We start from the raw sequence: 25,016 nt of genomic DNA, 5'->3' as shown, positions 1-25,016 counted from the left end.
TCTTCATCAGCCTCCCTTGTCAACTGAGGAGAGGTCCTTTTGGATTTTGATTCCCTGATCATAACCATAGCTTTTGGCTTCTAGTTTCTGTCACTTTAGTACCATGGACAGCAGCCTTTTAACCCAGTAGAATTTTTCTGGGCAGGCTTTGAAGGAAGCTATGGGGCTTCCCAAGTTTCTCTGCTGTTGCAGCTTTATCCCATGGCTTAATGCAGTGCCTAGCACCAACTAGGTGCTCAGTATATAGTTGCTAAGGACTGTATCTTTACATTCACTTGATAAGGATTTATTTAACAAGTTGCATAATGGACTACGTAGGAGCCCAGGGTCAGCTCCTTCTTAGTCCTATCCACAACTGCACATGTCAATCTTAGTCTGACATTTAGTGTAAAAGCAGAGCATCCCTTCCTATGGCGCATCCAGCACATTGGCATGTGTGTACCAGAGCAACCCCTTCCTTGCCATATTAAATGCCACCTTGGTGGATTTTCCCAGGCCTGGTGCCTTGCTTGTGTGGTTGCTGTCCCTCTGCATCTGAAACCAGATCTAAGGCTTTGGGGTACTGGGGATTTCTCTGCCCTTTGAGCCTCATGTTATCAGGAGAAAGGATGAGAAAGCAACTCTGCAGACTTCTTCTGGGGCTCCTTGAACTTCCTTGGAGTTATGTCACTTAGTATTTGGGAAGGCAGACTCTGGAGTCAGAGTCACTGGATTTGAATCCAGCTTCCTCTCCTAAAAGCTGTGACCTTGACAAGTGTTTTAACATTTCTCTGGCCTTCAATTGCCTCATCAGTTAATGGGGATAATAGAAGGTTATTGTGAGGTTTAAATGAGGTAGTCATTAGAGTACTTAGCTGAGTGCCTGGCACAAAGTGAAGACTATAAACAGTAGCTTTTATTGTTGGGGGCATATTTCAAGTTCCCTATTCTTCTTACCCTGGATCCCATTCTTGTTCCTTGGATCCCATTCTCTCCTAAGGAAAGCACGGGTTAAATGACCTACACCCAGGTGGTGCAGGGGTAAAGAATCTGCCTGCCAGTGCAGGAGACATAAGAAATTGGGTTCGATCCCTGGGCTGGGAAAATCCCCTGGAGGAGGAAATAGAAACCCACTCCAGTATTCTTGCCTGAGAATCCCATAGGCGGAGGAGCCTGGTGGGCTACAGTCCATGGAGTTGCAAAGAGTTGAACACAACTGAGCGACTGAGGATGCATACATCCAGGCCTGGTGTCTTGGCCTATTGACCTACTGTGAGTTTTCTGCATCATAAAAAAAAAAAAAAAAAAAACCTTGCCTAAAGATGACAGCTAAGTCGCAAGAATAAATTAAAACCCAGAAAAATATAAAGATTTTTATTTTATTGGAATATAGTTGATTTACAATGTTGTGTTAGTTTCTGCTGTACACCAAAGTGAATCGGTTATACATATACATATATCTACTCTTTTTAGATTCCATTCACATATAGATAGTTACAGAGTATTGAGTAGAGTTCCCTGCAGATAGCTAATGAGAACTCATCAACGTTTCCTGAGCACCTTCGGTGTGCACTGGAGATGCCAAGATGAATAAAAAAAAAATCCATCCCTGATATCATAGTCCTGTCATCTATAGGGAGGGTGAATTCAACCAGAGAAGCAAAACCAGTAGGAGAGGGTATATGCAGGTATGGAGAGAGAGAGACAGATTGGCATATTACAGTGAATTAGCCTGACAAACCCAGAGTCTTTAAGGCCAGCAGTCAGGCGCAGAAAGACCACAAGAAGCTGGAACACAAAGGCAGGAACACCACAGGCCACATTCACATACGGCCATCAAGATGGAAGAGTGAGAGGGAAGGGAGAGAAGCTGTGGTCTCAGCATCTGTTGGGGTCTCTTCCTCAAGGAAGACCTAAACCTTACTTTAACTGCCTTCCAACAAACTAGTTCAGGCCCACCCAGGATAACCTCCCTTATGATTCTATTAAAGTCAACAGACTGGGGCCTTTAACCAGGTCTGCAGAGTCCATTATAACAGCATGTAGATCACTGTTGGACTGAACACGCGAGAACCTGTACGTGTGTGCAGAGTGGCTGCTTTCTCTCTTTTGTCCCTCAATTCGCCTGAGAGAATGAACCTTGTTACCCCACCACAACCAGAAACATTTTAGAAATATTGCGCTTTACCAAGTTAACATTTCACAGAGCTTCCAAAGTGAGCATGTGGACAGAGGGAGACAGACACGTAACCATACTAGGGAGGATGAGACTGACAGTTTTTTGGGGGGTGGGGGAGGGGGTGCCTCTATGAAGTAGCAGGTGGATTACATCATCTCCCATAGTTTTCTTCCTTTCTTTGTTGATAAATTCACAAGTTCAAAGGCATTTAAAATGAAAGTTAGGTAGTAACTGGCCACAGGATTTGAGATTAAAATCTAGGCCTGTTGTTTGTTGTTTAGTTGCTAAGTCATGTCCAACTCTTTGCAGCCCCATGGGTGTAGCCTGCCAGGCCCCTCTGTCCATGGGATTTCCCCAGCAAGAACACTGGAGTGGGTTGCCACTTTCTTCTCCAGGGGATCTTCCCAACCCAGGGATTGAACATGCCTCTCCTGCATTGGCAGGTGGATTCTTTACCACTGAGTCACTGTCTCACTCTTACATTCCAGGAAAATGCCCTGTATCACAGTATCGTAAGTGTATTCCTAGAGGTACGGTCAAGGTGCTATGGATACATAGGTAGGAAGGATCATGAAAGAAGGGCTGGAACATTTCATACAGAAAGTAACACGTGGATTGGCCTTTGAAGGAAGTATTGAGTATTTTCTAATGGAGAAATTTCAAGCTCTGTGTCACATGAATAAGAAAGAGGCTGTGGTTATGGGACTTTCAAGTACCCCCCACCCACAGTTGTAAAGGACATCTTATCCCATGTCTTTTGCAGCTCAACACACATCCAAAAGCACCTCCTGGGGCACCATGTGTCTCTTTGTCAGCCCTCTCACAGTGAGCCTAGCAATTGGCAAAGCCCTCCATGAGTATTTGCACATTGGCTTTTTTTAAGCTTTTAAGAGAGGAAGATCCCTCGGAGACCTCTCTGGAGATTTTCAGTGTGTTGCCATCAGGCAGCAAGTCCTTTCTGCTGACAAGATCTGGATGGCTTGTAATCACTGCTTTCTATCCAAAGATTAAATTCAGACTTTGGGATAAAGATTTCAGATAAACTCTTGCTCCCTAAAACAGAATCCAGCTCTAATATGCCCAGTTTTCAAGGTCATGATAAGGCTATTCTCCACTTTCAGTATTGGCAGACTTGAAGCGCTATCTGAAAAGCCTCGACTGCTTTTGAACATGGGTGTCTTACTCAGGTAAATCTAGAGTCCAGTCTCTGACTGACAGGCAGACTGGCCTCCTGCTGGCTCTGCTATCAGTAGTTGGCTTAGAAAGGGGAGGGAAAAAATCTTCTCAGTATCAGCAAAATTAGCAGAGATAAAGACAGAAGCATATGAGAATATCTTCAAAAACTCACAAACCTAATACATATAAAAGTTATCTTTGGAAAAAAAGACATGTTTTCTTTGAAAGTCTGGATTATTCAATCCACTGCAAAAACATTTAATAAATAACTTCTTCTCCATTGTCTTATTTGATCATCAAAATTTCTCAGACTAACAGAGTTAACAGAATGATACCCATTCAAAGGCAAAGAAATTGAAATCCTGAGAGAGAGAAAATGACTTTCCCGTATCTTGGAGCAAAATAGAGTTGGAAACAAAATGAATTCTAATCTTTTGGCCCCACTTGTTACAATTTCAGTATTTATCACAATATTGTCTTCAGCTTTACCCAGAGATGCGGTTCCTGGTTTCTCAATTGTCTCATAGATGGTTCTAAGCCAGGGAAACTACTTTATTCACTGTCTGTTTTCTTGGTTTAATAATATGGATTCATTGTAGATATTATAAAATGACCTATAATCTCACCACCCAATTTTGTGTATATACAAGGAATTTACATCACAATTTTAATGCTGGTTAATTCCACAGTAGGGCTCAGAAAAATAAGGAAAATTTTTTAAATTCTTAATTTATCTAGAAAGTCGTATTCTGTTCAATCTACGGTCATACACAAACAGAAACACACACACACGTGTGCACACATACACACTGCCCATTCACACACATATACTTTCTCCCTTCCCTGTTTTGTCTATTTAACAGTTATTACTACCTAATAAACTATATATTCTATTTCTTTATCTAGCTTGTTTAGTGACCATGTTCCCTTCTAGAAAATAGGATCCATGGTTCAGGGGATTTTTTGATCTGCTGTGGTCACAGCTCTAGCTCCTGTGCCTGGAATCTATCCCCGGCAGATTCTTTGTGAATATTTATGAAATACATGAAGGAACAAATGGGTGAACCCAAGCTAGCATTATTAAAGGACAATTTAATACTAGCCTTAAAGTCAAAGCCCCCTGTAATATGTATTTTCTTCCATCCTGTTCTGTCTCTCTCTTTCTTTTTACATGGCTATGATCAGACTGTATATATTTTGTATCTAACTTACCTCACCTAAAATTATACATATGTATGCTGCTAAGTCGCTTCAGTCGTGTCCGACTCTGTGAGACCCCATAGACGGCAGCCCACCAGGCTCCCCTGTCCCTGGGATTCTCCAGGCAAGAACACTGGAGTGGGTTGCCATTTCCTTCTCCAATGCATGAAAGTGAAAAGTGAAAGGGAAGTCGCTCAGTCGTGCCTGACTCTTAGCGACCCCATGGACTGCAGCCTACAAGGCTCCTCCGTCCATGGGATTTTCCAGGCAAGAGTACTGGAGTGGGGGTGCCATTGCCTTCTCTGATACATATGTATAATAAGCATTAAAAAAAAAATCTTGTCTTTTTCAATCTTAAAATAGTACAACTTCACTGAAAGAAAATGTAGAAATGAAAAAACTGATAATTGAAAAGAAATTCATAGACCCACCCCAGTAGAAATATCAATGACATTTGGTAGTTTTGCCTTTTAGGCCATCAGTTTCAGAGTATACATTTTAAATGACATTATGGTCACACTATAGATAGAATTTTTCCTTCAAGTTGTTTAACAGACCTGGCATTTCATTGCATAAACAATTTAATGATATCAACCAGAATTTACTCAATCATTTCCCTGTTTCTGTGTATTAAGGTTGTTGTCAGTCTTTTTCCTTTACAATGTTTCTATATACATTTTTATAGAAAACTTTTCCAAATTTGGGATCAAGGAAATGATTCTTGAATGGTCCCCATCTCCCCTTGAGCATCCTACCATAACCCTCTTCATCTCCTTACCCCACCGCTGATGTAATTTATGGCCTTGGCTTTTTATTTGTTTGAAGCTGATCCCTTAAGAGGTGACCTCCTAGTGTCTTCAATTATTATTTTAAATGATGCCTTAGGCCATTGCCTGGCACAGCAGTGCCCTCACCTTCCCACCTCCTGCCTTCCAAGCGTAGAGCTCAGCTGCCAAACTGGCTGTGCCCCCTCCCGTCCCCAGCACTGCCCCCAGTCCCAGCAGAGAGGCATATTAACCCCTTTTGTTAGCAGAGGTAATTTGCCTGGGCTCAGCATTAATAAGGAATGCCATAAGCAGTTGGGGTCAGGATGAACAGATCTGTCAAGCCCCAGGGTTAATTTAATAGCAATCTGTTGGCTGTCTGCCTTGTATATTAGCCGTGAATCCATTGCTCTGTTTTGCCTTTGCTGTTTAGTTCTTTGGGACAACAGGGAAATAATTTGGATACAGAGCTCGAAAAGATGAGGAAGAGAAAATTGACTGTCAACATGCATCATTCCATTTCCAAGATAATACAGGGAGCCAGGCATTACCCCCTTCCTTTCTGCTTCCCTCCCAGCATGAAGGGCACACCCACACATGCCGGAGGTATGTGTCTCCCTTGAGAGCTGTGTAGGAAAAAGACTGACTTTACAGAGAATGCATGTAAAATGCTCTCTTGTCATCCCCACACACTGTTGAATTTTTGGAAACTAGACTCCTCCTAAATGTTTTTAGAACTCAGAAAATCCTCCATCAGTTAACAATTCAAGAAATCCTTTATCGTGTTTCTGTCTCAACTTACATTTCCTAAAAAAAAAAAAAAATCACATCAGAGAACACAAAAATCCTAGGTCAGATGCTGGGTCCAAATTCTGGTTCTGAAAAATATAGTGCCCAGAGTGGTGGGCGAATTGAACAAGCACCAGCTCCAAGCAGAATCCCTCTCAGATAAGCCAGGGGAGTTTCAAAAGAGCCAGAAATACATTGCTGGGAAAGGCCGGCTCTGTGGGGGCCATTCATCAGTGAAGAAGGATGGCATGTGGTCAGGAACCAGGCTCTAGAGTCGAACAAACCTGGGTTCAGACCCAGCTCCACCCGCTACCATCATATAACATTAAGTAACGTACCTCAGTCACTGTTTCCTCTGCTCAAGAACAGGTCTGTTAATAATATTAGCATCATAAGGATGAGGTGAAGATCAAATGAGACAGTGCATGGCACTTGATGAATATTGGCAACTACTTTTTATTTTCGTATTATCTTCCTTGTTGTCCTTATCATCACAATTACTACAAAGAGGATTGGAGTCATGGCTTTCCTCCGGAACCCCATAAATTCAGACCCAAAGAAGCACTCTATTTAGTCACAAGGAAGATGCTTGGGTGTGAGGGATGGTGGGCAGGCTTGGAGGTCCAGGATGGATGGCGGGGAAGGAGAGAGGAAGGGTCCAGAGGCAGCAGCCCTAAGCACACTCAGTTCTCATGGTGTTCTTGAAGGTGGAGGATGCTCCTGGTTTCATATATATGTTTAAGCACTTCATTTTCACACGTTCTAACTTGCGAGCTTTATTTTTAGGTGAGAAAAAAAGTAACCAATGTAGATGTAGCACCTCCCCTCCCACACAGCCAAGATCCTTTCCAGTTGAGCTTGTTTTTAGAGCTTTACTGGTAGAGGTTGAGAAAGCTAACACCAGATTTTCTTGCCCTATTTTGGGAAAAGAGAAACATGCTCACTGGCACAGTGGAGTATGGAGGCTCTTTCTGGAGGGAAATGAGATCTGACAACAGCTGAACACTAACCTCTGCTCACCCCACCCTGTATTGTAGCCACAAAGCCCAGGGCATGCATGGGTCGGGGGCTGGGGAGAACCCCCGAGCTGCAGCTTGGGGCCTTCTTCTGGGGGAAAACAGGCTCCTGTTCCCCAGCACATGATGCTAACTGTGATAATACTTTAAACTCTGGGAGCAGTTGAGTTGAAAGGTAGTATTTCATGAGTCCAGGGGACCTACATTCTCCAGAGACACAAGTAATATCTGCATCTGGGTTGCTGAGGGAAATTGTAGCAAAAGGTAATGTTAGTTCAATCTCAAGCTAATTTTAGAAAGAACCCAACAGGATTTATAAGAGATAATTGAAGGAGAAAGAGGCACAACCAGATACGCAGCCATTATTGCATCAAACTACATGCCAGAGCATGGGTGATGTTTGCTAATAGATGACTACTTTGTTAGCGCTAATGTGACTAAAAATATCAGTGCATTTACTCACTACTTTCTTAAACTCTAAGGAGGAGATTAGGCCACCAACCTCACAAAAAAACATAGACTTTTATCCATCCCAGTCTAACAGCATTGTCTGTCTCAAGTTATTGCTTGTTGATTCAGTGCAGTGTTTTCCAAAATGTGATTCGTAAGTTCCTGGCAACACACATAAATGTGTTCATTTTAATTATTAAATGCCTTTATTTCAGGTGTGTTATTTAAAATGTAACTAGCTTATTAAGCTGATGATTTCATGAATATTGGATTGCTGATTATGAGGCTGAGTAAAGAAAAAAGTAAGTCGATTTAAGTTCACCCATAGAAACAAATGTTAAGTTGAAAAATGCTACCTGGTGATAAACAGGTGGGGCAAAAGCACAAATATGGTTCAAAAGTGAGAATCATTTTGGTTCACAGCATCCACATCAAGAGACCTCTTCCTATGCAGGTTCTCAGACAGCAAGCCCTCAGGCACCTTCCTACCTGCACCCAGGTCCCCCACGCTCTCAGTAGGGATGTGAAATGGATCAGCACAAACTCACTCCCACTAAAGGTGTTTGTTTCTGTTAGGTCACCATCGTATTGATAGATGAAAGGCCTAATGTTTCATTTCAGTACACAGGATATGTTCCTTAAAAATAGAGGTATGATGATTCTTCATCAAAAAGGAAAAATACTCAGGACAAAACAAGGAAAACAATGATAAAACTAAGGGTGTATTACATGGGAGGCCAAAACTATCCTGGCTGTACAGTTGGATGGCTTCTTTTTAATACTTGAGCTCCCACACAAGCTCTAAAGCAAATCACAGTTTATGGAGATTTGAGATCCTGTATATCTTCAGTAAGAGAAATTTTGCATAATTACTAAAAAGTGCAAATCTTGCACCTGGGATAAAATCCTACCACTGCCACTCTTTAGCCATGTGACTTGGGGCACGTTACTTACATACTCTGAGACTCTGTTTCCACCCTTTAAAAAACAGGGATAAGTAAAGTGTTGATTAGAGAGCTGTTATAAGGATTAAATGAAAGAAAGCACACAACGTGCTTTGCACAGCGATTGACCTTTAGTCAGTGCTCAGTAAATGGTGGCAGCTGTTATTATTATAATTTCCTTGACATATTATTTTTTTATTTTATTGCAGTAAAATTATTTTATAATTTTGTGTTAGTCTCTGCTGTCCAATGAAGTAAATCAGCTATAAGTATGCCTATGTCCCCTCCCTCTTGAGCCTCCTTCCCACCCACCCCCATCCCACCCAGCCAGGTCATCACAGAGCACCAAGCTGAGCTCCCTGTGATATACGGCAGCTTCCCACTAGCTGTCTGTTTTACACATGGGGTGTATATATGTCAGTGCTTCTCTCCCAATTTGCACCCCCCCACCCCGCCTTCCCTGTGTCCACAAGTCCGTTCTGTCCATTTGTGTCTCTATTCCTGCCCTGCTAATAGGCTCATCAGTACTATTTTTCTAGATTCCACATATATACATTAGTATATGATGTTTCCTTTTCTCTTTGTGACTTACTTAACTATATGACAGCCCTAAGTTCACCCACATCTCTACAAATTATCTACTTTCTTTCCCTTTTATGACTGAATACTATTCCACTGTATATGTGTACCAAATCTTCTTTATCCACTCATCTGTCATTGAACATTTAGGTCGCTTCCATGTCCTGGCTATTGTAAATAGTACTACAGTGAATGTTGGGGTATACATGTCCTGTTAAATTATGATTTTCTCAGGGTATATGCCCAGTAGTGGGACTGCTGGGTCATACGGTAGTTCTGATTTGAGTTTTTTGAAGAACCTCCATAGTGGCTGTCTCAATTTACATTCCCACCTAACAGTTCAGGAAGGTTCCCTTCTCTCCACACCCTCTCTAAAGATCTAAGGGGTTTTGTGGGAGAAGATTCACAGTCTGCCCTAGATATAATTTATCAGCCCAGGAGTTTGGTTAAAATTTCAAATATATCAAATTATTTAGTTGTGATGGGACTGGTTTCTTAACCACTGTTGTAAAATGAGAAATGAAAGCCCTTGCAGCCTGGCACAGCTTAGCCTGACTGCATGAGCAGGTAACATTACTGTGGATGGAGCATCTACATGTTACGGGTGATGGAACCCTAATCAGGGCCTGGGGAGACCTGAGGTCTAGTTCTGCCTTTGGCCACTGAACACCCCTGGGCCTCATCTGCGTGGGTCCAGTGATAGCTGCCTGTCTGCTCAGAGTCCTGATGAGGATCCTCCGTGTGCTCAGTGCTGACCTGTTCCTCTAGATAAAGCGACGATGCTTAGTCACCGCTGAGGCACCCCTCCCCGTGGTCCCCTCCTTGACTCGTCTGTGCCAGATATCGTGGACATCAAGCCAGCCAACATGGAGGAGCTCACGGAGGTGATCACGGCGGCCGAGTTCCACCCCCACCACTGCAACACCTTCGTGTACAGCAGCAGCAAAGGGACGATCCGGCTGTGTGACATGCGGGCGTCGGCGCTGTGTGACCGGCACACCAAGTGTGAGTAGCCAGCCGCCCCGGGGCTGATGGAGTGGGTGCGCCGCCGGCCCCTGACATGCAGAAGAAGCAGCAGGAGGGCCTGGGGGGCGTTGCTGTCCTTCCCCACCTCAGACACACCAGGAGTAAGAAAACTACACATGTGTCATCCTGACTCGGGAGTCAGCTCCAAGTCTGGTGTTTGAGTAAAGAGAAAACCTCATGTCGAATCCCACCAACACTGGCTTTGGGCCGTGGAATACAGAGGTGAATAAGACATGAGTCCTGTCATCATCACATTGTGATATGATCTGAATTACGTTTTAAGATCCCTCTTGCAGCTCTGGGGAAACGAGAACCTGAGGACGAGAAGCAGGGTTGGGAAGACCAGTTAAGAGAGGGTTGTGCTATCAGGCAGGAGACTTGGGTGGCCTGGACAAGGACAGGGTATAAAAGTGGAGAGGAGTGGGTGGGTTCTGGATGGATCTTGGCAGTAGAATGAGCTGGACTTGCTGGACAGTGGGGGAGCCTGCGAATATACAGGCATCGAGAATCGCACCTGGGTGACTAGGTTCATGCTATAGTGTGTATTTGGAAGTTGTTGAGAGCAGATCTTAAGAGTTCTCATTGTAAAGAAACTGCAGCTCTGCATGGTGATGGATGCTAACTGAACGTAAATATTTGCACTGTATACATATATCAAGTCCTTATGTTGCATGAAACGAATATACTGTTATATGTCAATTATATCTCAATTTTTTTAAAAAAAAGGAGCAGCTGAGGGGCAGGGATTATTAGCTTCGTGGAGAGGGTGAGGCTTTGAGAAGCAGCACCCTAGAAGGCGCAGTGGTTCTAGTGGGCACTCGGGAGGGCTTCAGAGAGGGGGGTGGGGTCGAGTTCCCCAGGCTCACAGGCCTAGGGGTCATGCTGGAGTTTTCATGGTGTTGATGGCACACAGTGGCTCCAAACTCATGGGGGCTGAGTGGTTGGCGGCCAAAGGCTAAGACCAATGTAAGCAAGGGAAGCAAGAACCAGGTGTAGTGGACAGGATGGACCTGGGGCTAGTGGAGAGGTATTCTAGAAAAGAAAACACTTCCTGGAGTAAAGGTTACTGGAGGGCCGCCGTCATCCGTACCCAGGGTCAGGCTAAAGAACGTGCAGCACCCAAGATGCTCAGGAGCCACAGGATCTGTGTATCTGGCCAGCACCATCTTCCGGGGCCGCTCTGCCACTGCAGCTTGCCGTGAAGAACTGGGAAGGAAGCCCTCTCTCCCCCAAAGCCCCAGTTTTTTCATTTCAATTCCTAGTGACGTGAGTGAAATGACGATGTGGCTGGGAGTGGGGTATGAGGTGTGGCTGGGAGTGGGGTGACCATCTGGATCATTTTGATCATGTCCATGTACTCCTTTGCTGTGAGGAGTATTGCCCAGGGGAGCTGGTCTGACTGGTGTGGTGGGCTGTAGATCATGTGGATCCTGGAGTCATACAGACCCAGGTCAGAGCCAGGCTAATCTCTTATTAGCCATCTGACTTTGTCCAACTTTCCCTTACCTTTCTGAGCCTGTTTTCTCATATGAAAAATAGGTAAAATAATATCGCCCACCTCATGGGTTTGTTGCAGGGCTTAAATGAGATAATCATTAAGAACTGTTAATGAGATGTGTCATACTAAGTGTATTTGATGCTTCTGGAAGATTTTGATTCAGATGTTCCACATGTCTAGTACTCAGTAGTCGTGTGTAGCTACTATATTGGACGGTGCTGACTTAAGACTGACCTAAGACATTTCCTTCATTGCAGAAGGTTCTCTTGAAGACTACTGATCTGTACTATTGGCTCCTGAGGACGTGGACTTGTTCTGTTTTGTTCACTGTTGTTTCCCCAGCACCTAAATTAGTACCTGGCTCGTGATAGATGCTTTATCAATGTTTGTTAGTGTCTGTGCTGATATCGATCTTTGAGCCAACAAGGGAGGCTGATATGGCTGGTATCTAAAGAATGACTTGGAGAAGGAACACGTGAAGTTCAGGAGGAATGCGAGAGCCTGATCATAATGGCCATGATAATGGACTTAAATTTTGTTTCAAACTCAGTAAACAGCCACTAAAGTAACCAGAGGACTAATCTGACTACAATTATTGTTTTGGAGAAGTTGCTTAGACTGCAGAAGAAGGATGGATATTGGGTTCTGTCTGGGAGAACAAAGGGACACAAGGAAAGAGGTTAGGAAGATCCTGTAATGAACACAAGGATTTCTTAACAATGCATTGTTAAATTAAGGGCACAGGATTCTTTCTTTGGTGGAGGTGGCTGTCCTATGCATTGTAGAAGGCTTTTCACAACTAAAGATGACTCCAGACATTGTGAAATATCCTGGGGTGAAAATTACTTCTAGCTGAGAACCGCAGATCTAGACTAAAATTTATTGGCAGGTCTTCAACACAATCTTCTTGTATCTGTGATCTGTCCGTTACATATAAGCATTCTGAGGGGTACAATGGAAAGGTAAGACATCTCCCAACACTCAAGCAATGTCAAGTTTGGCTGATGGGGCAAGATGTACCCTGGACACCCAAATGAGTGGTGGAGACAATTAGGGGCGTGGACATTCATAGGGGCGTGGGACATTGGAGGGAGACCTCAAAGTGGGGAGGCAGAGGCTGAGGAGTCATTTGAAGCACAAGTAGGATTTGGTTAGGTGAGAAACAGACAGAAGGGTGTTTTTGGCCATGCACACAAGGGCACGGCCTTCAGAGCAAAAACCTGAAGTTAGGAAGTGATGTAGCACCTTTAAAGAGTCTTAGCAAGAAGTGTTAGGTTTGGGTTAAAGAGGAATATGGAGAAAATGAGGTCAAATAGGTATGAAGGTTTATATCAAGTCAGTAGTTGAATATCAGCGTCAAAAGTTTATGCCTCCATTCATTCATTCACTGAGTACCTGCTCTATACCCAGAGTCTGGCTCCTCTGATAGCTAGTCCTTCTTAAACTTCTGCACCAGGTATAGCACTCCCAGAGCCAGACCATGAACCTCGCTGCTGTGAAGGAAGGGCAGTGAAAAGCAATTCAGCCTCTCTGATGTGCTCTGGGTGGCCTGGCCTCTCAGCAAAAGCAAAACGCCACACACCTGGCAGAGGCCCAACACCTGAGGGGACATGCTGACCACAGACGATTTTCTTTGAAGTCTTATTTTTCCATCTGAAAATTTCACATAGGTTTTACATTTTATTCCCATAAAATGACTACTTTCCACTTAATTTAATATTTACATTTCTGCTGCTGCTAAGTCAAATCAGTCGTGTCCGACTCTATGCGACCCCACAGACGGCAGCCCATTAGGCTCCCCCGTCCCTGGGATTCTACCCATCCCCAAATTTCAAACAAAATTAACATTTCCAAAAGATGCAACATTTATCTATGGCTTCCTATACTACTTCGTGCACCCTCATATCCTCGTCCTCCTCCTCCCTGACCTCACAAGTGAACTTTTTAGCTAACCCAATATTTTGCTCACATTGTATCACAAAGGACTGACATACAAACAGGTGCTCAGTAAATATTGATTCCATAAATAAATTTATGCCTGAGGGTTGAAATAAATGACATGTGGATTGTGGACTCATAAGAAGACATATGGAAAGAGAGTGAGGGGGTGAGGACCAGTCTGGGACATGGTCCCAGCTGTACGGGAGGTGACATGAGTCGTCTAACTGGGCTTAAAGGGCCACCAACCCAAAGTGGATGGCAGAGATGGCACGAGAAACCAGGTGTGTTCACAGCCCAGTGTGGCAGATACCAGCCTGGGCTCTGGCATCAGACAGACTCACACAAGGGCTGGATAGTGAGGAGGAAACTGCCTAGAAGGCTCGGTGAACTGTGAACTCAAGATGGAAAAAGGATAAGGCCTTAGAAAGTTCCAGAATTAGAATGGCTTAGAGCAGAAGCCTCAGAATCAGAACTCAGCTCTGACACTCAGCAGCTGCGTGACCCCCCAAATCAGGTTATTGAATCCCTCTGAATCTCAAGCTCCTCCTTTGAACATAGAGATAATAAATACTGTCTCATAGGGCTGGTTATTCATGAGGAGCAACTGTCATTGCGTGTCGAAGAGCCAAGCCCTGAGTCAGGCGCATGGAAGTCAGCAGACGTCAGCAGCTGTTACCACAAGTTACTCCTCCTGTGCGTGCATGCTAAGTCACTTCAGTTGTGTCCGATTCTTTGTGACCCCATGGACTGTAGCCCACCAGGCTCCTCTGTCCATGGGATTCTCCAGGCAAGAATACTGGAGTGGGTTGCCATGTCCTTCTCCAGATACTCCTCCTGATTGCCCCCGATTTGAGGCTGGCGGCTTCAAGGAGGTCGAAACTCCAACCCTCCTTCCAGATACAGATATGTAAGCCCCGTTATTCATTTATTTAACTAGTACTTATTGACCACAAACTATATGTGAGGTCCAGTAGTACCTGACTCTGGGACACAGTGATGAGCAAAGCCAGGTCTGCTTTCTTCCTTCTAGGAGCTCAAGGTCAGTATTGGTGAGGGTCTGCAGAGAAATGGAGCCGGTAGGAAATATATATCTTTTACACATATATATGTATAATATATATACACACACATACATATGCATACATGTGTGTATGTGTGTATTATATATGTGTATATAAATATGAAATAATTGTTAGAAGTATTTGGGTCATGCAATTAGGGAGACCAACAGGTCCCAAGACCTGCAGTGTGCCTGCAGGAGACCCAGAAGAGCTGAGGAAGTACTTTTAATGCACAGACCGGCAGGCTTGTGGTCCAAGAAGAGCCAATGTTCCAGTTCAACAGCGAAGGCAGGGAAAAATTGATGTCCATGCCGGCAGGAGTCAGGCAGCAGAATTTTCTCTTACTGGAGGGAGGGTCAGCTTTTTGTTCTATTCGGATCGTCAGCTGATGGAATAAGGCCCCACCCCCATTAGGAAGGACAATCTGCTTTACCTAGTCTGTTAATTTAAATGTTAAATTCACTTAAAAACAACCCTCCAAAAGCTGCAGGATTATGTCTGACCGAATATCTGGCCACCCCATTGTCCAGTCAAGTCGATGCATAAGATGAACCATCACACTGTCTGAGGAAGGAAGATGCATTCATCAGAGAATCCCAGATAGATATGACATCACGACTGTAATAAGTGGTATGAAAACAGGCTTGTGGTGCTGGGAAGAGATATAACAAGGACCTTATAACCCAAGGCAGTGACCTCTGGGCTTGTGCCTAAAGATGGAGAAGCTCCCTGAGGAAGATACTGGGGAGAATCATTGAACCCACACATCCAGGTGTCCCTGGAGGCTGCTCCTCCCTACAGTCTGGGTCGCACGCAGCCCTGGAGAAGCAGAACCCAGTGGACAGTCCCTAGGGAGGCCAGGAGCTAGCCGGCCATTTGCAGACCCCTGCCGCATCCTTGCCTCCCCGCGCCCCATCCAAACACCGACAGCACTAGGAATTGCCAGCCGCCAGCCTCCTAATCTAATTAAGGAGCGAACGAAATTCATTTTCTTGACTCAGTCCAAAGCGCCGACCTTCCTCGGTGAGCATCTCCCTTTGTTTGGCTGCTGCAGTGGCGGCCCCAGCTCCCGCCAGCTGAGAAAACAAGTTCAATCTGACCTCGCGCCTGACATTTCATATTGATTTTCTCCATCCTCCTCCAACGCCAGCCTTCCGCAGACCATGGTTCAGCCTGGGTGTGCAAACGGAATTGAGACAGTTCATCAGAGTTCAAAATGAAAAGCAACATTGGCTTTCGGAGATGAGCTCTGAGAAGGAGGGTATTTAATAACCGTCGGTGTTTAATCAAAATGCCGAGGAGATTCGTGCTATCAGAGCTGCATATATTAATTTCCATATGTCCCTCACTCTGCATACTCAGCAGGGGTTGGAAAGGATGATTCTCTTCCTCATCTCTTGATTTTTTTTTTCTATGGCTCCTGGCAGTAGTGACAAGGGTTGTGTTTGCAGTTTGAGATTCTAATGCCTGAAACAATAGGGTGCTGATGGCAGCAGCAGGGGCTGAGCTGAATTTTGCTTTTCCCTTTTAATGTGTGAGTTTGGGGAGTTGGGGCTTCCCTGGTGGCTCAGTGGTAAAGAGTTCACCTTCTAATGAAGGAGACACAGGTTCGATTCCTGAGTCAGGAGGATCTCCTGAAGGAGGAAATGGCAACCCACTCCAGTATTGCTTAGAGAATCCCATGGACAGAGGAGCCTGGCAGGCTACAGTCCATAGGGTTGCAAAGAGTCAGACGCTTAGCAACTAAACAGCAATTAGGAGTCGAGTGAAAAAACTGGCCAGATATGGTGAATGACAACCAAGGAAATGAGAGAGACATTAAATTTAAACTCCATTCCAAGCCCCACAGGAATCTGGTCCCTGTCCACCTTTCCATCCTCAATCCCTTGTAATCTGACCACAATGGCCTGCTTTCTGTACCTTCGGCACACTCAGCCCTTTCCTGTCTCAGGCCCTTTGCACAGCCTCTCCCCTGCCTGAAATGCCCTCCCACAGTTCCCTCCCTTGTCTGGACTACTCTCATTTTTTTAGGTCTCTGGGAAAATACCTCTCAAAGAGGACTTCTCTGTTTCCCTATCTTCACTCTATTTCTACTACATCACCCTACTTTATTTCCTTACATATTTCTTAGTTCTCAGCTATAGACATTTTTCTTTCTCTGTCTCCCTGACTAGAATGTAGACTTCATAAAGGGATCTGTGCATGCTATGTCACTTCAGTCCTGTCCAACCCCATGGACTATAGCCCACAGGCTCCTCTGTCCACAGGATTCTCCAGGCAAGAATACTGGAGTGGGTTACCACGCCCTCCTCCAAGGGATCTTCCTGACCAAGGGATCGGACTTGCCTCTTATCACATCTCTTGCATTGGCAGGCAGATTCTTTTTACCACTAGCACCACCTGGGAAGCCCCCATAAAGGCAGGAACTTTATTTCTTTTACCTGCCACTGCATTACTAACACTTAGCATAATGCCCAGCTATAAGTGAGGCTTCACTGAGCAACTGTGGTGGAAAGGCAGGCAGGTGGGAAAAGGCAGTTGAAAGAAGGGGTTTTCAGTTGTGAGAGTTGTTATAACAGTACCATGGGCTGGGCAACTTAAAAATCAAAATGTAATTGTGTCCCTGTTCCGGAGGCTAGAAGTCGTGGACCAAGGCGTCACCAGGGCTGGCTTCCTCTGAAGACCGTGGAGAAAGGCTGTCTTCCAGGGCTCTCCCCTTGGCTTGCTACTGACCATCCTCTCCCTGTGTCTTCATGTCATCTTCTCTCTGCATGTGTCTGGGTCCCAAATGTCCTTCTTATAAGGACACTAGTCATACTGGATTAGGGTCAACCCTCATGACCTCATTTTTAAAATTTAATTACAGCTTTAAAAATCCTACCTCCAAATGTGGTTATATTCTGAAGCCCTGAGGATTAGGACTTCAATGTAAGAATTTGGCAGAGGGGGTACACAATTTGGCCCCTCGTAGAAGACCTGAAAATAATCCAGAGCACAGTTCCTGGGGCTGACAGATCCAGGGGTGGGTTCCGGGCTTGTTCGCCACAGGCAGCCTGAGCAGGCTGCCAACGCTGATCCTTTCCTAAAGGTGGTGAGGGTGAAAAGTGGGCATGGACCTGGGGCGCTTGGTGCAACCCCAACCTGTCATGAGCACAGAGTGCTTGTGGCTCTTATTGAATGAGGTGGGGACCAGAGGACAGGGGCAATAAGACCTGTACGTGGAGCCTCTGCACCTCCCCAGGTGTTCTCTGGTGATGATGTCTGGGTACTTTCATGTGGTGTGGAAGCATAATTTCTCTCTGAATAAAGGGGACTTTAACTGATTTTCCTGGAGGAGGGCATGGCCATCCACTCCAGTATTCTGGCCTGGAGAATCCCATGGACAGAGCAGCCTGGTGGGCTACAGTCCATGGGTCTCAAAGAGTTGGACATGACTGAAGCGACTTAACATGCATACAGGCAGGAACTGATTTTAGAGGTGATGAGGTGCTAAGAGGTCTGTTTCCTACTCAAAAATCATGCATAAGCATCCTGAGTAAGCAGTGTTTAACAGCATATAAGAAAAGCAGAAGCTTAGGTGTATGGGATTGCCAGATACACACCACTGAATATAAAGTAGATTTAACAAAATAAGCAAGAACCTAAGGTATAGCACAGGGAACTGTATTTCATATCCTGTAATAATCTACAGCAGAAAAGAATATGAAATATATATATGTATATATATAACTAAATCACTTTGCTCTACACCTGAAACTAACACAGTATTATAAATCAACTCTCCTTCAATTTAAACAAGTCATTTTAAGAAAACTAGCAAGTGGAATCCTCAAATGGGAGTGAGAATTGAGAAAGGGGTTCCATGAAGGGCCATAGAGATGTGACTTGCCAGCGACCTTTGGACGCAGTTAAAGATGGAACATGCTGGGAAAGGCTTTTGATAAATGTTAAAGCAGGATGCAGGGTTACAAACCCATCCTGAATTCAGCAGTGTGAAGATAAGGACAAGGGGTTGTTCATGAAAGGGATGATGTCAGGGCACTGAAATGCAGGCAGTTTTTCTATTTTCCAGATTCTCCCCAAGGTTGCAGTTTTACTTCTTTAATTGGAAGAAGCTTGGTGGCTAACCAGAGAGCCTGCTGGGTGCCGCAGCTTCAAGATGGACAAAAGGGATTCCCTCCACACACACCCTGGACAGCACCTGTTTTAGGTCCTTAGGATGGGCAAGGCAGTGTGGAACCTAGGATGAACTCTCCTGTCTTAGTCCATTCACGCTGCTGTGATTGAATACCACAGATTGGGTGGCTTAAACAACAGACCTTTGTCTCTTGGCTCTGGAGGCTAAGAAGTCCAGGATAAGGCACTAGCAGATTCAGTGTGTGGTACAGACCTGCTTCTTGGTCCATAGATGGCCATCTTCTTGCTGAGTCCTTGCACAGCAGAAGGATGTGAGGTACCTTGGAGTCTCTTTTTCATAAGGGCACTAATCACATTCATGAGAGCTCCACCCTCATGACCTAATCACCTCCCCAACCCCTCTTCAGATACCATCACACTGGGCGTTACATTTCAGTGTAAGAATTTCCTTTTTGTTTTTTTTTTTTTTTTTTTGGCTACACCTGATCTTAGTTGTGGCATGAGAGATCTTCATTGCAGCATGTGGGCTCTTAGTTTTGGAATGTGGGATCTAGTTCCCCAACCAGGGATTGTACCTGGGCCCCCTGTATCAGGAGTGTGGGGTCTTAGCCAGTGGACCCTCAGCATACAAATGTAAAGGGCCACAGTCATTCATTCTATAGCATTGCCTAGAAGCACAGCCCAGATCATGTCACCTTTGTTTCTTCCCTTCTGTCAAACTAAACTGAGAGTAAACTCACAGATAGGGCCAAATCAGGGGAGGAAAATCAAAGTGGTATTCACTGTCAGTCGACATCCATGACCTAACTGGGTGATCTTAAACAGGTTACTTAACCTGTGTCTATATTTGCTCACCTATAACATATGACTAGTAGCAGCACTTACCTTATTATGGAGCTTATGAGGATTAAATGAGAAGACACCGTGAAGCCTTAGAACAATGCCTGGCCCGTGAAAGAGCTCCATGTTAGTTATGGTTGCAAAGGTGATGCTGTCTTATTTCCCTTCCACATGTGTCTACTAAGACCAGGAATGGGGTGGGAAGTAGCCGTGGTCATTATGTAATCATGGCAGCAGGCTTAATCACAGCTAACTTCAGAGGCATTTACAATATTAAGAGAGTAAGCCAAGGTCCTGACAACCCTATGGGGGCCAGATGATTATTAGTCACATTTGATAGATGAGGAAACTAGCTAAGAGAGGAAATGATACTCTTACGGCCACCAGAGAGCAAGTGACAACTGGGGTTTGATCCAGACACACACCTCTTAACCAGGACTCTAGAAATCACTTATTCAGCTAAGATTTATTCAACACCTACTCATTCCTGCCTTTAGGGAGCTTTCATTCTAGCAGAAGATATACAAATGAGTGAAGTATTAATAATTTCTGACATTGAAAGAAGCTATAAGAAAATTAAAGGACCGAACAGTTGCTGGTGCAATGCTATTTCCCTGGGGTGGTGAGGGAAAGTCTTGGAATTGAGGCCTGAATTATCAAAAGGAGCCAAACAGAGAACACCAGAATAGGAAGACCCTGACACAGGAACAACCGTGTGTGAGTACCCAGAAGTGAAAAGACCTGTGCTTGGAGACTGATGCGCTGGGGACCAGTGTGGAGGGTGAGGCTGAAAATGTACACTGGACCCAGAGCATGGGGAGCCTCATGGGGAGACCAGACTGCTGGGTTTCATTCTAAGTGTGACAGAAGCTAATAGACAGCTCTAAGCAGGGAAGTGAATACTCTGTTTATGGTCCTAAAAGAATTCTGAAAAAAGATTGGCAAGCCTAGAAGCACTGAGACCAGTTAGGAGGCTCACGCCGTGATCCAGAATTAAATGATAGTTGCTGTGACAGGTGATAGGGGTAGTGATGGGGTGATGAGTGGATGCACATAGAATCTACTGAGGCGGTCAGGCTGAGAGGACTTGCTGAGAGGCTGAAAGTGGAGAGGTGACAGAAAGGGAGGTTTTGCTTGGAGCTGCCAAGGGTATAGTGGTAACATACCCTGATGAGACAGGAAGAAACAGGTTTGACGTGCAAAGACCAAGGGTTCTGTTTTGGATATGTTTAGATTGAGATGCCTGTGATACACCCAGTTAGAGAAGTCTGATAATAGTTGGATACCTGAGTCTGGAAGTCAGGGAAGAGGTCTGGGCTGGAGGATAGAAATGCAGGAGTCATGAGTATCTCATGGTCTTTAAAGCCTTGTAGGAAAGAGGTGCAGATGCAGAGTCCAGGATGGAGGCCAAGCATTTACCAGTGGGGTCGGGGGAGAAGCGGGCAGCCTCTTATAAGAGACTGAGGATGAGCTGCTAGGGAGGTAAGAGAAAAACCGAGGAGCAGAGTTGGACGGAGGGAGTGGTAGGCATATAAGCCAAGAGAAGAGAATGATTCAGAAAGATGCTGGGATCAATTGTGTCAGATGCTTCTGAGAAGTCAAGAAAGGTGAGAGCAGAGAAGTGAGTATACGATTTGGTCTCTTGGAAATCTCTGGACATTAACTAGTTAATTAAAGTCAAAGCAGCTAGCAGACTGACTGCCTGGCACATAGAAGGTTCCCAGTGCACATCTGCTGGATGAAATCAATGGCTGTGTGAGCACCAGGCTCAGTGTTTGATGACACAGGACAGGTTCCTTGGTTACATCTTAATTCTTCATCATTTGGCCAGACCTGCCAGGGATGCGGGAGCTTGGTGGGCTGCCATCTATGGGGTCGCACAGAGTCAGACAGGACTGAAGTGACTTAGCAGCAGCAGCAGCCCCACTCATTACCTGCCCTAGAGGTCCCATCCTGTTGTCAGGGAGTGGCTTGTGCTGGGGACTTGCAGGAGGGGAGGCTGGCCTCACAGGGTCTTGAAGGCCAGAGTGAGGAGCCAGGGCTCCTCTAAGCAGTGGTGATGGGCAATCCTATGGCACCTGTCCTCTTGTATTGCTCTACTGGTCACTGTGCTTCCCAGCGTCATTCTATCCTTGCCCCAGGGCCATTCCACACTGGCAAATAGGCAGCTCGAGACATGGCCACAGAAATTCCCTCCATCAGATAAAATCAAGATGGGCTGGCTGTCCAGGGGTAGTCAGCAGCAGCCCTGCCGTGCACTTAAATCTGCCTGTCACGGGCCTGGTGTGCACAGAGTCTGACTTTTCCATGCTGTGGGCAAAAGGTATAAGCACTTTTAGCCTGAAAGTCTGAGATGTGTTAGTGAATAGTGTCATCAGTGGGAAAACAACTTGGTTTTCCGTGTGAAAGGGGCAAAGTTGGATGCCTAACCTAACAATCTAAATCAGAAATTCCATCTTCCCCACCAAAGCTGCATCTAGTGAAAGGGTCTGAGTATTAGCTTTGAGCCCTTCTGTAGTTCAATTAAGTCTCAGAGCAACCAAACCAGATTGATTTTTAGTAACTCCAGATTACAGATGAAGCACAGAGAGGTAAAGAAACTTACCCCACAGCCTGGATGGGAGGGGGGTTTGGGAGAGAATGGATACATGTGTATGTATGGCTGAATCCCTTCGCTATTCACCTGAAACCATCAAAACATTGTTCAAAAAAGAAAGAAAGAAACTTGCCCCAGATCACAGTGAAAGACCCAAGTTTTGAGCCCACGTCTGTCTGCTTCCCAAATCCTTTTCCTGGGTATATCTGATAGCAGGAGAAAGAGTGTGATCTTTTTCTAACATCCAGAAGGATAATCACAGAATTCCATTGCATACAGTTCCCATGGGTTGGATTCCTCAACACAGCAATTTCCGATGGCAGCATAACTCTGCCTTTACGCAGAACATGAAATCCACTGTCTCATTCATCACCTTCATCTATAAACTTAATTGCCGAGTCCTGGCTTTATAGGCCACTGGACCCCTTAATAAACCTATGGCTCATTCCCCTGATCTCTGATGGAATGTGTCCAAAGGCATCAGCCCTGGCTACAGCTGCAATGCATCATCAAACCTCCGAGGTTTGACACAGCTTCTGAAAGGGGTTCAGTATTGACTGGGGGCGTAATTAACAGTGTCTGTTTCAGGGGAGTTTGGTTAGGTTAAAACAACAAAACCTTTTATTAAAATGATTTTGCCTGATGACAGGATTACAAACACACACAGACACCCACCCGCCCCCCTCCTGGAGAAAAGCCAGAGCCTTGCTCCAAGCTGCAGAATTCACTGAACCCTGCCCCCCAATCCAGCATCTACCCCGTTCAAGCTTAGTGGCAATTAGCAGCAGAGCAGGCAAGGCCCAAGCCTAGCAGTAAAAATAGAATCCCTCCCCTCTTCCTCATTTCCATTTTTGATTAATTTAACCAGTTCTGTCAATTAGTCATCCTGGAGACTCCAGTTGAGTGGATTTTCCTAAGAAAGGGAAAGCTTATTAATTTTGGAGGCAAGTGTCATTCATTAGCAGTTAACACTGTCCCAGGCCCTGCCCTCTCCCCCTCGAGGGGTCTTGGCTAGAAAGGCAGGGGAGGCTGGCACTGGCTCCGGCACATGGCTGCAGCCCCAGAGACACACAGGACAGGAAAGCTTGGCCTCGAGGTTAGATGTGACTGTGGCTGCTGTGTGCTTGGCGTGTCTCAAGGGCACTTGCCTATCATCATTGTTTGTGACAAGCCATCACTGACAAAGCAGTCATAGACACTGGGTGAGCATTTTCAACGTGAAGTTTGAGAGAACCCCTGTCAAGGGGATACCTGGAGAAATTTTCCCCAAGGAGGGCCACTGGCCAGACAGAGCCTGGGGAGGGCTCTGAGCAGGGCAGGATGGGTCTTAAAATAGCCCATCTCTCCCTGCCAGTTGTTGCTGTTCAGTCGCTAAGTTGTATCCGACTCTTTTCAACCCCATGGAGTGCAGCACGCCAACTATCTCATCTTCTGTCACCCTCTTCTCCTCCTGCCTTCAGTCTTTCCCAGCATAAGGGTTTTTTCCCAGCATAAGGGTTTTTTCCCAGCATAAGGGTTTTTTCCCATGAGTTGGCCCTTCACATCGGGTGGCTAAAGTATTGGAGCTTCAGCTTCAGTATCAGTTCTTCCAATGAATATTCAGGGTTGATTTCCTTTAGGATGGACTAGTATGATCTCGTTGAAGTCCCAAGAGACTCTCAAGAGTCTTCTTGAGACTATCCCACCAGAGAGGATATCAAAGCTCACATTTCCTCCTTGTATTTAGTTTCCTATAGCTGCTGTACTGTAGTTCTGTATGTCAGAAGTCTGACATGGATCTCATTGGCTAAAATCCAGGTGTTGGGAGGGCTGTGTTCCCTTCTGAAGACTCTAGGGGACAATGTTTCTTTGCCTTTTGCACCTTTGTGAGGGCATCTGCACTCCTTGGCTTATGGTCCCTCTCTCCGTCTGAAAGCCGGCAACAGGGGAACACAGCCTTCTCATGTCTGTCGCTCTGACTGTCCTCTTCCACCTCCCTCTTCCACTTTTAAGGACCATTGCCGTTACACTGGGCCCACACAGGTAATCCAGCCCAATCTCCTTATTTTAAGGTCAGCTGATGAGCAACTTTGATTCCATCTACAGTCTTAATGCCCCTTTACCAAGAAAGGGAACATATTCATGGGTTCTGAAGATTAGGACATGGACATATTTGAGAAGTCATTATTCTGCTACCATACTCTTCAAGGTCACCAAGTAGGCTAAGTGCCCTCCATCAGAGCATGTGATATGACAGGTTGAAATTACCTGTTTCCGTTTCTGTCTGTCCCTGCATATTATAGTTCCTCCATAATGGCTAAGGCTTTTTATTTTTCCCTTCGACACTTTACTTAGTGGGGCTACTGAGTAAATGCTTGCAGGACAGCTAGAGTAGGCACCCAGAGCTCCTCTTTACACAGATGAAGAGGTTCACACTGAAGAGTGGCTGACCCCATCTGGGTTCATTCATTTCTAGTTTTGGGAATGCTTTGGAATTTGTAGACAATTGAAGAGGGGTCTATGAAATGATGGTAATCAGCCTACTATTCATTTATTTAATATCTATTGTTGCTACTGTGTGCCAGGGGCTGTTTCAGGCACTAAGTAAATGGTCCCTCCTGCCCACATGGCACTCTATCCAGGTACAGTAAGAGAGACAACAAGCACAGAGGTGAATAAGATAACACAAGATTTGGTGAAAGTGTTTCTGGAGAAGCCGCAGCCACGGATGCAGAGGCTGTGAATCTGTGCTGTGCTTGGCAGGTCAGGGCAGAAGGAAAACCAATCTGGCTGCCAGTGGTATCAGGAGAAGGAGCACGATGAGGGGAAACGGGAGGAGGAGGAGGCTGGTGGCTCAGATCT

The 25,016-nt window shown here is 45.2% G+C and overlaps 1 protein-coding gene across 6 annotated transcripts in view; it reads left to right on the top strand.

The window, feature by feature from the left end:
• PPP2R2B (protein phosphatase 2 regulatory subunit Bbeta) overlaps nt 1-25,016 on the top strand; it is a 522,252-nt gene that overhangs the window by 452,449 nt on the left and 44,787 nt on the right. For all 6 annotated transcript variants that reach the window (XM_042250618.2, XM_042250619.2, XM_042250617.2 and 3 more), the window contains one exon: nt 9,917-10,081. In XM_042250618.2, the coding sequence (XP_042106552.1) occupies nt 9,917-10,081 (165 nt within the window). The remainder of the gene's footprint in view (nt 1-9,916; nt 10,082-25,016) is intronic.

Source organism: Ovis aries, chromosome 5, assembly GCF_016772045.2.
Source record: "Ovis aries strain OAR_USU_Benz2616 breed Rambouillet chromosome 5, ARS-UI_Ramb_v3.0, whole genome shotgun sequence".
In the NCBI taxonomy this organism is placed as follows: Eukaryota; Metazoa; Chordata; class Mammalia; order Artiodactyla; family Bovidae; genus Ovis; species Ovis aries.
Note: the sequence above shows the minus strand (reverse complement) of the source record. Positions and strands in the feature narration are given on the sequence as shown.